General features: G+C 40.8%; 3 protein-coding genes across 7 annotated transcripts; 1 reads left to right on the forward strand and 2 right to left on the reverse strand.

The window, feature by feature from the left end:
* Nucleotides 1-357: 357 nt before the first annotated feature.
* LOC112289842 (protein CHROMATIN REMODELING 35) lies at nucleotides 358-4,292 on the reverse strand. Its single transcript, XM_024535494.3, has 4 exons — nucleotides 3,716-4,292; nucleotides 2,691-3,559; nucleotides 2,310-2,453; nucleotides 358-2,186 (listed from the first exon to the last, which is right to left on the reverse strand). Exons 1-4 carry the CDS (start codon nucleotides 3,816-3,818, stop codon nucleotides 435-437), a joined length of 2,868 nt encoding a protein of 955 aa, XP_024391262.1. The 5' UTR covers nucleotides 3,819-4,292; the 3' UTR covers nucleotides 358-434.
* Nucleotides 4,293-7,180: 2,888 nt separating this feature from the next.
* Nucleotides 7,181-8,028, reverse strand: LOC112294563 (uncharacterized). Its single transcript, XM_024545570.3, has one exon. It carries the CDS (start codon nucleotides 7,860-7,862, stop codon nucleotides 7,437-7,439), a length of 426 nt encoding a protein of 141 aa, XP_024401338.1. The 5' UTR covers nucleotides 7,863-8,028; the 3' UTR covers nucleotides 7,181-7,436.
* A 1,714-nt stretch (nucleotides 8,029-9,742) lies between these two features.
* On the forward strand, nucleotides 9,743-12,901 carry LOC112283571 (glutathione synthetase, chloroplastic). 5 transcript variants are annotated; one of them, XM_090254699.1, is made up of 3 exons: nucleotides 9,743-9,848; nucleotides 10,538-10,690; nucleotides 10,843-12,901. In XM_090254699.1, the coding sequence occupies exon 3, from the start codon at nucleotides 10,858-10,860 to the stop codon at nucleotides 12,637-12,639; it is 1,782 nt and encodes a 593-aa protein (XP_090110825.1). In that variant the 5' UTR covers nucleotides 9,743-9,848; nucleotides 10,538-10,690; nucleotides 10,843-10,857; the 3' UTR covers nucleotides 12,640-12,901. The 5 variants fall into 5 exon arrangements, with proteins under 5 accessions (XP_090110825.1, XP_090110824.1, XP_090110827.1 ...); XM_090254698.1 differs by lacking the exon at nucleotides 9,743-9,848 and adding an exon at nucleotides 9,864-9,979; XM_090254701.1 differs by lacking the exon at nucleotides 9,743-9,848 and adding an exon at nucleotides 9,864-9,979 and having other exon boundaries at nucleotides 10,882-12,901.
* Nucleotides 12,902-14,338: the final 1,437 nt, after the last annotated feature.

Here is a 14,338-nt window from a genome sequence, read left to right on the forward strand (position 1 = left end):
TTCAGAGCGTTTTGCACGAGATCATGTGAGGAAACCCCAAAGGGGTGTCAACCTTCATCGCACAGTCTGCTAGATCGAGGCTGTCAACTTGTTTGACGATTGTATTCAATCGGCGATCTACAATGAGCTCAAATATCTGGATCTCCGTACTGATCGTATGTCGTTAGAGTTCGAAGAGTCTCAAAATAAACATGCAAGGAAGTCAAGGAAATGCCCGAATTGGCACTGGTCAAGCTCAACCAGCGCAAACGACAGAGATTTCCTCAAATGCGAAAGGAGACAGGAGGAGATCAAAACCAAGACACTTATGAAAAGTAAAACAATTGAAGACCCTGAGTGCTTCACCACATGAGAACGTACGAAAACTTCTAGTATCGGGGGAAATTCCCTCAAATTTATCACCATCTGTCATGTACAATAACGAGGAATTCAGATTAGAATTCTCGTTGATAAATTCTGCTAACATTCTCCCGAAGTGGCCCCGCCAAGTTAGCAAGAAATAAGTCACTACAATCCTTCGTGACATCCCACAGAATACTGTTGGGATCATCACAAGGAATGGTTGGATCGAACAGCAACCTTGACAGCCACTCTTTCCGCGTGGCGACGGCGTGCATGTTCGTCGCCTCATATGTGTCTGCAGCGATCAGTCGATACACCACAACTTTCCTCTGCTGGCCGATTCGGAACGCTCTACTAATAGCCTGACGTGGGACTGACGGGTTCCAATGCACCTCTAGTAAGACCACCCTCGAAGCTCCCACAAGGGATATGCCCTCTCCACATGCCTTGATGGATGCACACAACATTTTCGCTTCAGGATCAGTGTTGAACTTGTGTTGAACCATTTCTCTTTCTTGTGGAGGCAACGACCCATCCAGCCTAAGAATCTGTGAACCTCTAGACCAATTCATCCTCTGCATGGTCATGTTTTCGATTAATGCCAGGGAGTACAGATACTCGCTGAAAATGAGCACCTTCTCTTTGGCAGCATCGCACAGTTGCACTAAGTCAAGCACCCACTTCAACTTCACACCCGCTTTCACATCCACGTCCCCTTTCAAACGAGGATCTTTTTGTGTTCGTTTACAACCGTTGGCTACTGGCTCTAGAATGGGATGTACGTAGATTGCCGCTGCTCGTTTCTGCAAACTGTCCCTGACCTCGCTCTTTTTGTTTTTCTCTACCAGTTCCAGCTGCTCAGCAGTTAGTTGAAGCATAACTGTGAGGTCAGTGATACCTGGCAGAGAGTCTAATATTTGACCTTTGTGCCAAGCTACAAAGGGTTTGATGAGAACCCTTAGCTGCTGCAGAGCCCTGGCAATACTACCGTGCTTGCCACTCTCGAAATTCTCTCCAATCACATCCTTGAACGCTTTCCTTCCAGAGTTGCTGGGCCTCTTGAGGAGATGGCCATTTGCCACAGGATGATTGGGGCCAATCTTGTTGTCAACTATCAGTTGGAAGGTGTTCAATGTTGGACACATCTGAGCGTTAGCGCTCATCATGAAATTGGGCCTCACCAATTCCAGCGTCGTGTAGAATTCCTCGAAATTGTTGTTGAATGGAGTGCCAGATAGGAGCACCCTGCGTCTTGTGAATACTCTGCTTAAAGCCTTGAGGATCTTGGTATCCTCCGTCCTCGCAAGGTGTCCCTCGTCCATTACCATCAGACCAGGACCTTCCGTTAGAAGTCTACCCACTTCACTGCTTGGGTTGACGAACTGCGAGTATCCTACTAACAACACACTAGGGGTTCCCTGCCATCGCTTCAGCATCTCTATCTGGTCATCAGCTTCATACAGGTTGTGCACCAGCATCTCCTCAACTTCCCACTTTTTGAACTCTTGCATCCATGGCCGAAGCATGCTCTTGGGAGCGACGATCATGGGCCTCGCATTTGGAACCTGGATCATGAAGCTCTGTATGAAGCTGATAGTTAGAAAAGACTTTCCTGTGCCAGGTGCGAATGCCAACATGCAGCCACCTGAGTCCTCCTCCACAAGGTTCCTGGACAGAAACTTGAAACCTTCCAGTTGATGTGGGTGCATCGAGTTCTCCAAAAATGGGTGCACTTCCAGCTGAGCCATCCCAACCAGCTTTTTTTCTTCTTCCAGTACTTCGCCAGCACATCCATCCCACCTGTCAAGCCGAGCTCCTCTGAGACGGATCTTCCGCACAGAACACTGCAAGATGATCCAGAAAACAACCTTCACATGTGCTATCATAGAAAAAATAAGCTACATTGATTTGAAGCGCGAAAAGAGCAAGTAAAAAGTGCATAAATGCAGAACGAATCAATACCATACCGGTCTGCGCCACATGAACGTCATGTCCTTGATGTCTTCCTTTATCAATCCACACAGAGTGCAAGCCCTGCCCACGTCGCTCTTGATCGCGTAGACATGCACACAAGATTCTCTCACTTCCTCCACATTGTCCTTGTCCTTTCTCTGTACACGCAAGATTCTTCTCCTTAAGCAGTGCGTTCAACCATCGGATGTCGTCAAATTGAATTATCACTATCAATCTAGACAGTAAGCACATGCCATGGAAATTCCAAGAAGAAACTACTTATATAAAAACCAGGTCAGCCTGCAGAAAAGATTCAAGTTGTTCGATCGCAATTCACCAATCTAACACTTCAAGCTACAGCATCATCTGAGAATGCAAATTGGGCAGTCCAATACCATCTGGGTTTTCATTACAGCAATGTCCGCCCAAATGTCGTCCGACGATTCCTCAGTCCCAAGGGTCGCCTTTCTATCATTGTCACTGTCACTATCATGCTCCACTTCGTAATCAGGCCCGCTCTCGACAGCCTCCGCAAGTACCTGAGCTCTTGACTTTTTGCTCTTGGGAGAAATAAACACCCGCTCCTTAAAAGTATCCTCCTCCATATTGGTTTCGTTGCCTCCGCCACCCTTTCCCCCTTTACAAGAAGGCAATTTCGCTTCACCCTCTGTTCCCTTGAGACCCTCGGTTACCTTGGGTCCCTTGAGACCCTCGACTACCTTGGGTCCTTTGAGACGCTCGATTACCTTGGGTCCCTTTTTCAGCTTTTTGGTACTCTTTTTCAAATTCTCTTTTGCAGAACTGATGAGAAAATCGCCATTGATGTTCATATAGCTGACCCCCTCCGTCTGAACCTCTTTGAGGTTGACTGCAGGAATGTCCACTTCCTTGAGCATTCTCTGATGACCAAAAATGTCTTCCTCATCAAGGGTGCCCTCCTTGATAAACTTTCCGTTCTCTTTGTCACTGAAAGTTTGTTTCTCCACAAAGAGGGGCCTTGGGATGAAGCCCGTAACCTGCACCTCCTCGTCATCGTCGTCAAGTACAACGGCGTCTTCTAAAGTATCCCCAGACCTCTTCAGAACACGAGGACTTGGATAACGATCCTCAGGGATAAGACCAATGGGAGCATTCACCAAAATTGCCAGTGCCGCCTGTGCATCCTTGACGATCACATCAGAAACATTGACCGCACAATTAACTGGCGCCGATGGGGTATCGTAGCAGCTTGTGTCCGACGCCAGCTTGCTCCGCTTTGGCCCCCCTGCTCCCAAATTGCACCGACTATTGCTCAAACAGAATCCCCAAATCAACTCCACATCGACCCAGTCCCTCAAATCCATCAAGATTACAAGATCCCCCCTCCCCGAAAAATGACACAATCAATCCGACATTGCCAGCAACAGAGACCAAACCTTACCAGGAATGTCAGTCACCACCCGGTGGATCAACACATCACTGCCTTTCGTCCTCTCTCGCACACTACCCTCTCCACCTCCTGCTCCCCCCACCATCGTTGCCATCCACGCGCACCACCTAAACCTCCCGCAACATCATCCAATCAACCAGCCAACCAACCAACCATTGCCCAACACTGCGTTCCAAGAGCACAAACCCAGCTCCACCTTCAACCCAGGTGTCAGTCGTCGGCGCCTCATTGCACCCTCATTGCAACCTCATTGCATCCTCGTTGCCGCCTCCACGACAGAAACAGAAAAATCGAGTGACCCACAAGACTGAAATTTGTTGAGAGATTCCTGGCGACGCTCGTCGCCTGGGCAAATTGAGCAGCTGTTCCGAAGGGTTGACGCGATCAGCATCAGTGGCGTCGCGGGCAGTAAGGCAACATCCCCGCGAGGAGAGCGCAATTGCGAGCCATAGCCATAGCCATGGCTATAGTTGCCCCTCTTCCCTCTCGCTCTGGCACTCCTCTGCGGATTCAGGGTTACCCCCAAACCCTCGTTTCTTCTTAGTGTTTTTTTGTTGTTGAAATTATAGTTGTTATTATTATTAGTAGTATTGCTACTTTGTTCTTTATATTGTGCACCCAATTGTTCTTGACACTGGAACACCCATTGCTTCGTGGGAACATCAAGGCGTCAATCGGCAAAAAGTGACAATGAAAAGAGAGATAAAATAAAATAAAATAAAAAATTAAACCGTGGGTTGTGGTGGATGTTACAGAACTAACACTGTGAGATGTTGAAAAAACCAGTGGACTTAAATTGTTTGAGACTGTTTCATAGGAAACGAATGAAATCTTTGTTTCAAGCTTTGTGTGAGTTTCGAAACTTGCTTTTGCATTTTTCTCCTAGACTTTTGTTTTCTTTGTGGATAAAATCTCTCTTAATTATTTTTCTGGGATGTGCTTTTAGTTTGAATTGTGAAGGTGATGCTTTTCTATTGAGTTTTAATGTACGTTTCTGTGTTTTTTTTTTTTTTTTTTTTTTTCATATACTTTTAGGACGTTTATAATATTATTACTTGAAAATTATAGATTTTAATAAATTTTAATATTTAAAATAAAACCTAAGTTTTTAAACATTATGTATTTCAATAATAATTTTTGTTATTGAAATGTTCTCAACTATTTTATTGAATATCTAGTGAAATTCAACTTTGAAATTCAACTTTGAAATTCAACTTTGAACTCATTTCTAAGTAACCAAACAATTAAATTCAAACAATAAAAACATAATAATCAAAAAATAAAATAATAGATTTAAGGGAAAATATCATGAATGTCCTTATATTTTTGATAATAGCAAATGTATTTCTTGTGGTAATATCCTATTATATACAATGGGTACATTTGCTATTATCAAAAATATAAGGGATTCTTGATATTTCAAGATACTTGAGGGATATATTTGAAATTTTTCCCAAATTGAAGGGCACATCAACAATTCTATACATCCACACATCATTTGCATTGTTTTGGAAATCAACCACCTAATAGCTGTGTTTATTTAAGTTTGGCTTCCTCAAGCAGAGATGCTTGATAATACAATGGATTCTTCAATTCAACCCCAATTGTGTCAAAGTGTTTGCAATAAAAATGGTTGGCTTGATATAGTAGCTCTTCCTTCCCAAATGATCTCCACCTACAAACCAACACCTCATTTCATATTAGAAAATGAGGAAATTTGAATTGCTATTGATGATTGAATTAAAAGAATTAAGGATGGAGCACAAATGTGTTGATTGTCACATGTTAGAAGGTTGGCACCTTGTTTTATGTCACTCTCAATATAACCAAGAATTAGTTCTTGTCCAAACAAGGACCCTATTCCATGTCCTTCTTGAATAAATCATCAACAATATGCTTCAAGGTGTGCACCTTGGATTTTTCTACAAACTTATGGTAGATATTTTCATAGACATTGGTCTTGGTTGAAGAACAAAGCAAAATAGTCAAGCTCAACTACTTTGTCAATATTTTTGTCTTTTACAAATGAGTATGGGGGATTTTCCTCTAAGCTCCAAGGTCACAAGCTTCAAGCTATTGTGTGTTGTAGCAACCATGACAAGCTTCTTGACCTTTGTTGATCTCATGAAGGCTACTTTGTGTATGCATTGGCCATATACAATATGAGCTCAAAGACATGAAAAACACATTGTAGAGCTGGTTTTGACTAGCACTAGGTTGTGAATCAATCTTATAGCAATAATTTGTGATTTTTCTTTGTTATATCCAATAAGATGGTTGTAGAAATAGAGATTTGATCAACAATACTATTTATATTGGACTTGTATTTAGAAAAATGGACATTCTTGCACATAGTACAATCTAGGGAAATTTTCAAATATATCCCTTGAATAATCTGAAATATCAAGAATGTCCCTTTTGCTATCACATATAATAGCAAATGTACCCCTTGTATGTGATAGGTATCACCACAAGGGATACATTTGCTATTATGAAGAATGTAGGGGTATTCTTGATATTTCAACATATTTGAGAGGTATATATGATATTTTCCCTAGATTTTATAATTGTGGAGTGAAGATGATTTGATCTTAACAAAATGGATGTTAAAATCATACTTTAAGACTTTACAAGGTTCATAATATAATTGTTTTTAAGTATTTGTGGTTTTTTACATTCCATCATGTTATGTTGAAAAACTTTGACCCATTTTTCACAAAACAAAATTCAGGGTAAAATGTCACTGAAGATGTTTTGGACATACTTTATTGTTTTATAAATTGCACTTCAAATGGCTAAAAACATGGGAACCGGTGAAGACTTGTTATCACATATTTGGATTTAAAATCTTTTCACAATAACCAACATAGAAAAAAAAGAAAATTAATGGTCAATATATTTTTTTTTAAGTGCCTTTAACCCACAAAGGTGTGAGCCAGTTAAGGCCCTAGACTTTTCAGACGTTGTAAACAACAGTGCCTGCATGAACATGGCTGCCGCTCCTTTTTCACTCAGAGCGGCATTTCGCCAAGCATAGCAATGCTCAATGTAAACATCTGAAAAATTTCACTGAGCAATTGCAACTCATTCATGAAATGAGAAGCTAATTTCTAGCAGTGGAGAGTCATCAATGCTGGGGCAAATGTCACCTTCACATATTCAATAAAACGGGAGATTCTATTAACAAAAGGGAGCTACATCCCATAACAAGCGACGAAGAAGCGGTGATTTACGACAGTGTCGTCTGAATTTCTTAGTCAGGTTCTATCCATTCACATGGAAGTTAACACGGTGTGAAGAAGTCTTGAAAGATGATGCCAATCAGGTCTATGTCGGCAGCATTAAACAATTCCGAGAGTAATGGAAACAAGTGCCGGCTGGAAGCTGAATTCGATGCTGAGACAGAGAACACATCCCTGAGCTTACGCACTCAATGAACGAGAAGACTTGAGTTAATGGAGTTAAGAGTATGTTTATTTCTAATAGCTATTGTTACAAAGGAAAACTTCAGGCCTGAGAATTGACGGCGTATACCTACATGTGCAATTAAGGAAACCCTCACGCATAAATCTGGACAACACTGGCGCACCCGAAAGCATGCTTTGATGACCCCAAGTTGCACAATTCGCTCAACTCACAACCAAAACCCTAAATCTCATCCCCACGAAAAAATTGTTATGGTCTACTACAAAACGAACCCAGAAGTCGAGGCTTAGAACGAGACGTCCGGTTTCTCGGGCTCATCAGGATTCTCCTCTTCCTCCTCCTTCTTCTCCTCCTCCTCTTCATCCTCTTCGGGCGGATCGGCGGGCAGAGGAGGGGGCAACGGCGTCTTCATGGGGCTGAATTGGGGGAAGATATCCGCTCTCCTTCCAGGTCGAGGCCTGTCCCATTCAATTGGGAAATCCAGCGGGCTTCTTCTCGTCATCTTCTCCTCATCAGGCGCCATACCTCGCACAGCTCCCACTCTCCATGACTTTACGCCCTTGCAAGCGTCACCAACTACACCCACTCTGCAAACCGGACCAGACTTGACCAGACCCGAAGCTTGCAATCCATGCTCATAAGAGGAGGGAGAGCAAGGGGATGATAATCCGAGGTGAAGCGGCAGAGCCGCAGCGATGGACGCCACCGCCATGGCCAAGGCTGCTGCAGTAAATTGGAAGCAGCGCAGAGGAAGAGAATGCAACAACAACAAAACAGTGGCAAAGAGCAAGACGAAGAAGAATTAAGGAAGGGTTTGTTATCGGAACGAAGAAAGGACTCCTCCCTTCCACTGGGGCGAAGATAAGCCACCCGTTTGTGGAGGGACCACGGAGCTTTGTGTTGCTGCGGCCCTTCCAACCCGTTGATCTGGGAATCACCATCGCACGGCGGGCGTGCACCGAGGCTCCACGACAGCTTCGAGGAAACCGGCGTTGCCCCCCCCCCCTCATTTCCCTACTCTGTCTCACATGTCTTTTCAGGGTTTCTGGTTCATTAGTGCACACCAATGCTAGAAATTATTATGATTCGAAAAATTAAAATCAAAAGATGAGCAAAGCAAGCTTTAAATGTGCTTAAATTATAAAATAAATAAACAAAACAAAAAATTAGAAAAAAATCGCTCCTCTAACTAGTTCAAAATATGAAAGTGAATCTAAAAGTATCAATTTAACAAGTAAGTAGCTACAATAAGATTTTGTAGATTATTTTATTCCTAAAAGTAGTAGTTATTGATATACAATACAAAATATCACAAAAATATTATGAAAAGAAATAAGAAGTAGCTTATTTTTTCTAACAATTAATCAACCACTAATCATAATTTTATCACAAAATACTTAGGTAATTGTAAATAGTAACGTTGAAGCTTTAAGCATGTGTTCTTTGCTTTAGTTTCTTAGAAGTTGGTAAAATAAAGCATGCATCAAATTAAACATGGATTCACAAGCTTAAACTGCAATCAAAATCAAACATCAAAATTTCAAGCTTAATATATGCTTTGGAATAAATATATTCTATCAATTTAAATATCACAGCAAAAAATAAATAAATAAAATTAAAAGGTTTGCAATGCTTTAATGAGAATTAATTTAAGTGATCTTTTTCTTTTTCTTTTTCTTCTAAGTTGTCTAAGAAGTTACAATGAAGAAAAGCAAAATTTGTAGAAGAATAAGCAAAGTAAAGAATAGATGTAGAATAATGTTGCAATTCATCATTTAAGTTTACATATATGTGTTTGAAGAAAGTGTACTTTTAAATTAGAAACAATGTAAACAACATAAACATCTCTAAGTGAGCTTCCCCTTCTCTTTTTTTTTTTTTTTTTTTTTTTTTTAATCAAAATGATTGTAATAGAAACTATTTCTCTAGTAGTTATATTCTCATGCTTAGCATCACTAAGGCTATCATGCAAGTACATATAATGTCTTGGTCAATAAGAGGGCTTGTTTGTCAATCTAACAATTTATTTATGCTTATTACACATTATATATATAAATACACACATATTTTTAAAATTTTAAAACATTGAAATCAAGTCATTTTTTATTTGTCAATATTAAAAGAATAAAATAAACAGCTGCATATAGTTATATAATTCAAATGAATTAAAAAACTACTGTGACCCAATTTTGTTATACATATATATATATATATATATATATGTATTTGTTTTCAAGAATTTCTAAAAAACACAAATGAGAAACCAGTTTTGGTCTTACAAAATCTTTGTTATTCTCTTGTGTGTGTGTGTATATATATATATATATATATATATATTTGTTTTCAACAATTTCTAAAATAAGCAAATGGGAAACCAGTTTTGGTCTTACAAAATCTTTGTCATTCTCTTGTAGAACAAGAAAACAAACAACTTCTTTCAAGTACATACTCTAATCTATATATATGTATCTGTGTACATATACATATTTTGTGAACATACCCGAAATTTTGTATTTTCCTCATGTTTGTGTGTGTGCGTGACAGGGAAACCACATCGGAAACTCCGTCAAGGGAGGAATTCAGCTCTCCTGGTCCTTCCTTTCTGCACATGGGTTCTCCTTCGTCCGAACTCTCCACGGAAACACTTTACATGCTACTCCTGTGGTTGTACTAATGGAGGAGGCTTCTGCAATCTTGGGTGGGTTTTAGTGCTTCAAGTCCTGAGCTTTCGATTTGCAGATACTTCGAAGACGGAGGAACTCTCTCTTGGGCTTCACTGGAGATGTGCTTCTTCTTTTACTCCTGAATCCTTCGACTTGTGAAAGTAACGTTCGTGCAATCCATGCGTGTACCTCTCTCCTATTCTGTTTTCGTAGCCCGGGAATGCTAGTCTTTAGATGTCCAGTTATTATTATTATTATTATTATTTATACATTGTGTCGCTGTGCAAACCAACACAATGTGAATTTGTGTTGAATGGGTTCGTTACTGCCTGAATGGAGAAGTTTAGAATTGAGCTCTGTCTTAGAACATTCTTATGGTCGGGAACGACAGTAGGGGTCATATCTACAGGGGTGATCGTGTCGAGGGTGTCCGTGGTGGTGGCTTTAAATGGTCGTGGAAATTCTAAGGGTTCGAAAGCTCTTAGGGTCCGTCGAGGATGGGTTCTTGGTTGCAACTGCCTTGGGTGTGAATGACGGAATCTGGATTTTCAATTAATCCGTGTCCCATTCTCGAGAAAGCGTGCAAATGCACTGTGCTGACGAGATATTGCTTAAAACTGGCATGCTTATACTCAAAAGCTCTCTCGACTAGGGTTTCCTTTTACACTCGTTCAGATGCCACCCTAACTGCCTACTGTGTCGTTGATTCCTTTGCATGAGACAGATTGCAATTTCCTTGAGCTGGACCTTGAGGAGCTGCGAAACATGTACTCGTGTGAACCACAATACTAATGTCCATGGACTGCAATTTTTCTTGAGTGGTAGCTGTGAGCTGAAAAGTGTGATAGTCAATTCTGTGAGCTAGTGACACATTCAGGTACTTTTTAGGACACGAAGACATCATTTTTACATGTGCATGTTTAAATTTTTCAATTCGAAGTTGGAAGCGCTTTGTTGATTCAGGTGCATCTGATATCTGCATCAATTGTAATCCATTGTACTTGGCCTGATTTTGATGGCACTCCTCAGGTGTGTCTCATTTTGATGGCTTCCCTTTGTGCACTTCAGACGCAGTCCTGGCGCTCTCTGTGCTTTGCTCCTGCACGATCTCCACATTCCAACATCTTCTTGGCTCCGTTTTCATCTCCACTTGATGTTGTTCCTCACCAAACGAAATCGTTCGAAAGGGAAGGATTCTGGGATGGCTGCAGTGGGGAGTTTCCCGATCTTTCTTCAGCAGCCAGAAGGGAATTAGAAATATCCATATTTGGCCGGAGTGTTGTTGCAAGTACAAGGAGTACGCTAGGTAGAAGAGGACCGCGGACTAGGGGAAGTGCAGGGGTGGCAACAGAAGCAACCTTGGGGGGTGAGATTACCTCAGAGAATGCTAGCGCAGACCAGAAGATCGGCCCGCTAGCGATGGAGTTGACGAAGGACCTCACAGAGGATATCGTCCGGGAGGCACTCGTTTGGGCGAGCTTGCATGGAGGAGTTGTGGGCGACAAAACAAATGGGAAGTCAGGCACTTCGCCAGGCGTGGGGATGGTCCATGTGCCGCTAGCTCTGCTACCGACACCCTTTCCAAGACAAGCTTTTGAGCAAGCTCTTGAGCTTGCCACTCACTACAACACCCTCGTGGATCGTGTTAGTCAAGACAGTCATTTCCTTCGAGAATGCCTTGCGCATACACGTAAGGCAGACAGTTTTACAGCGAAGCTAATGAACATCTACGACCAGATACTTGCAGAAGGCATCGCACAGGACATTCAGCTGGGGCTTCACCGTAGTGATTACATGTTGGACATGGCGACTGGAGCTCTGTTGCAAGTGGAGATGAACACAATCTCATCCTCCTTTGCAGGACTCGGCGCTTTGACAAGTCAACTGCACAAGTATCTTATCGGCCGGTTTGGGCAAGACTTGGGTCTCAACGTGGAGAATGTACCAGAAAACAGTGCTGCAAATGATTTTGCGGAAGGTCTGGGTCAGGCTTGGTTGGAATATGGAAATCCTAATGCAGCTGTGCTGATGATAGTGCACGCAAAGGAGACGAATATGTATGACCAGCACTGGCTCAGTTTCAAGCTGTATGAGAAGTATGGCGCCAAGGTGTTCCGAAGAACTTTTGCAGAAGTTGCTGCGCAGGCTAAACTTGACGAGAAGCGGACGTTGCTGATCGGAGAGCAGCCGATAGCATTAGTATACTTCAGGTCAGGGTACTCTCCAGACGACTACGTCTCCGACCGCGATTGGGATGTCAGGCTGCTGATGGAAAGGTCAACCGCCGTGAAGTCGCCAAGCATCTCCTATCACCTCGTCGGTGCAAAGAAAATCCAACAAGAGCTCACGAAGCCTGGAGTTTTGGAGCGGTTTTTACACGACAAGGACGCCATTGCCAAAGTGAGAGAGTCCTTCGCAGGTCTCTGGAGCCTGGAGAACGATGGCGGCGATCACATCCTTGAAGAGGCTGTTGCGAAACCCGAAGGGTTCGTGTTGAAGCCGCAGCGAGAGGGAGGAGGAAACAACATTTACGGCAAAGATGTTGCAACAACGATTAAGAAACTGAATCAAGAGGAATTGGCAGCTTACGTCCTGATGCAACGCATCTTCCCTACAGTCCACGACTCTTACCTCGTCCGAGACGGCGTCTGCAGAACATCCAAGATCATCTCTGAATTGGGCATCTTTGGCACTTACTTGAGAAATGGGGAGAAGGAAATTCTGAACAAACAAGCGGGCCACTTGGTGCGAAGCAAAGTGTCTGACTCTGATGAAGGTGGTGTAGCTGCCGGCTATGGCGTCCTCGACAGCCCATATCTCACCTAGCTTTGTTGCAACACAAAAAGATGGTTGTTTTAGCAGCATGATGAGTGAGTTGGACTGTCGTTAAGCCTGCTTCTTTCTTTCTTTTTTATTTTATTTTCACAGCAGAATCTCATTTTGAACAACTCAGCTGGCCAATGGGACCTGTCTTGCTCATGCTTGCTTTGCTATATGCTAATGTATCAGTGACGTCCTCCTAAATAACTGGGCGTCGCCTCCTGCTAAGAATGGTATCGTCTTTGGCATTATGCTTTTTCATTGGTAACAGGCTACATTCCATAATTGTTCAAGCTGTTCATAATTGGGATACATGAATGCAACCGAGTTGGTGGTGGTTTAGCACATCCTGATTTTGAGAATTTTTTGAGATTTTATTGCCAATGAGAGGTCTTCCCATGCACATTTATTTACATATATACATGCACTAGCGGATATACAGATGGTAGCAGAAGTCAAGCACATTTTTTTTATTTTTTTATTCTTGAATGATATTCGCCTCCAATTACTAAAAGACCCCTTAGCATAATTGCTTTTTTTTTTGTTTAGTTTTTTTCCATTATTATTATTATTATTATTATTATTTACTTTTTTGACAATAAGATTTAGATAGTTTCAAGTGTTTGAATCATTTTTTATTGGTTTTCAAATTAAGTAAGATTAATGGTTGCATGGTAGAAGCTTACTTTGATATCTTAAAGTAATTCTTTTTAATGTATATTTTGGTCCATAAAAAGCACTATCATTAAGATCAAATTTTTTTGAAAAATATTTAAGAATTTGTAAGAATGATCTTATTCAATGTGAAAAATTGATGAAAAAGTGTTATGAACTTCATCAAAATTCAAATTCTAAGAAGCCAAATATTCAAATGATATGCATATGGATAGATAACTTGAATAAATACACAATAGAAAGTAAATTTACAATACATGATTCATTCAAGAATACTATGCAAATATTCACTCATGAAGAAAAAAATATTGTAAATAGATCCAAATTATTTATATTAATCTTACACATTGTTTAAAATATTTAAAATAAAAAATTGTGGTAATAGACGAATCTAAAATTAGATAGATGATTTTAAATATGTTTTATATAGAGAAGGACATTGAAACAAATCATATTAACTTGCATGCTTCTATGATATGTATATTGTTTCATGTCATAGAATCCAACAATGTTATCTTCATCAATTCAATTTACAATACTTTTATTGCAGTCATTAGTAAAATATAATTTTCTAATTGAAGATCACCAAGCCTCTTTAAATTAGGGATTTTTTCAAAAAAAAAAAAGAAAAAAAAGAAAAAAGAAAAAAACTATTTTTCTTAGAATAAGCTTAACAAGATAGCCTAGAATAAGGCCCTAATAATATTCCACTATACAATTGGGAGAAGCGCCACATAATGTGATCTATATGAAGAAATATCAATTTGCAATCATAATAGTCATGTTGAGATATGCACAATGAAGGAGTTATAGCCTCCATGAAAAATCTCCTAGGAAGACAAAGTTTGGCCTTGTGCCAAACCCACAAGACGAAAATACCGACTGAATTATATCAGCGCGGTGCTTATTCTGTGAAAAGCTTGGCAACAAAGTAGTCAATTTCACAAGGTATAAGTAGAAGCAAACAATAAATGTGAAAACATTTTCAATTCCATCCATGCAGACAACATTATGGTGCATATAAAGTCAC

This window comes from Physcomitrium patens, chromosome 1 (assembly GCF_059467195.1).
Source record: "Physcomitrium patens ecotype Gransden chromosome 1, ASM5946719v1, whole genome shotgun sequence".
Taxonomy (NCBI): Eukaryota; Viridiplantae; Streptophyta; class Bryopsida; order Funariales; family Funariaceae; genus Physcomitrium; species Physcomitrium patens.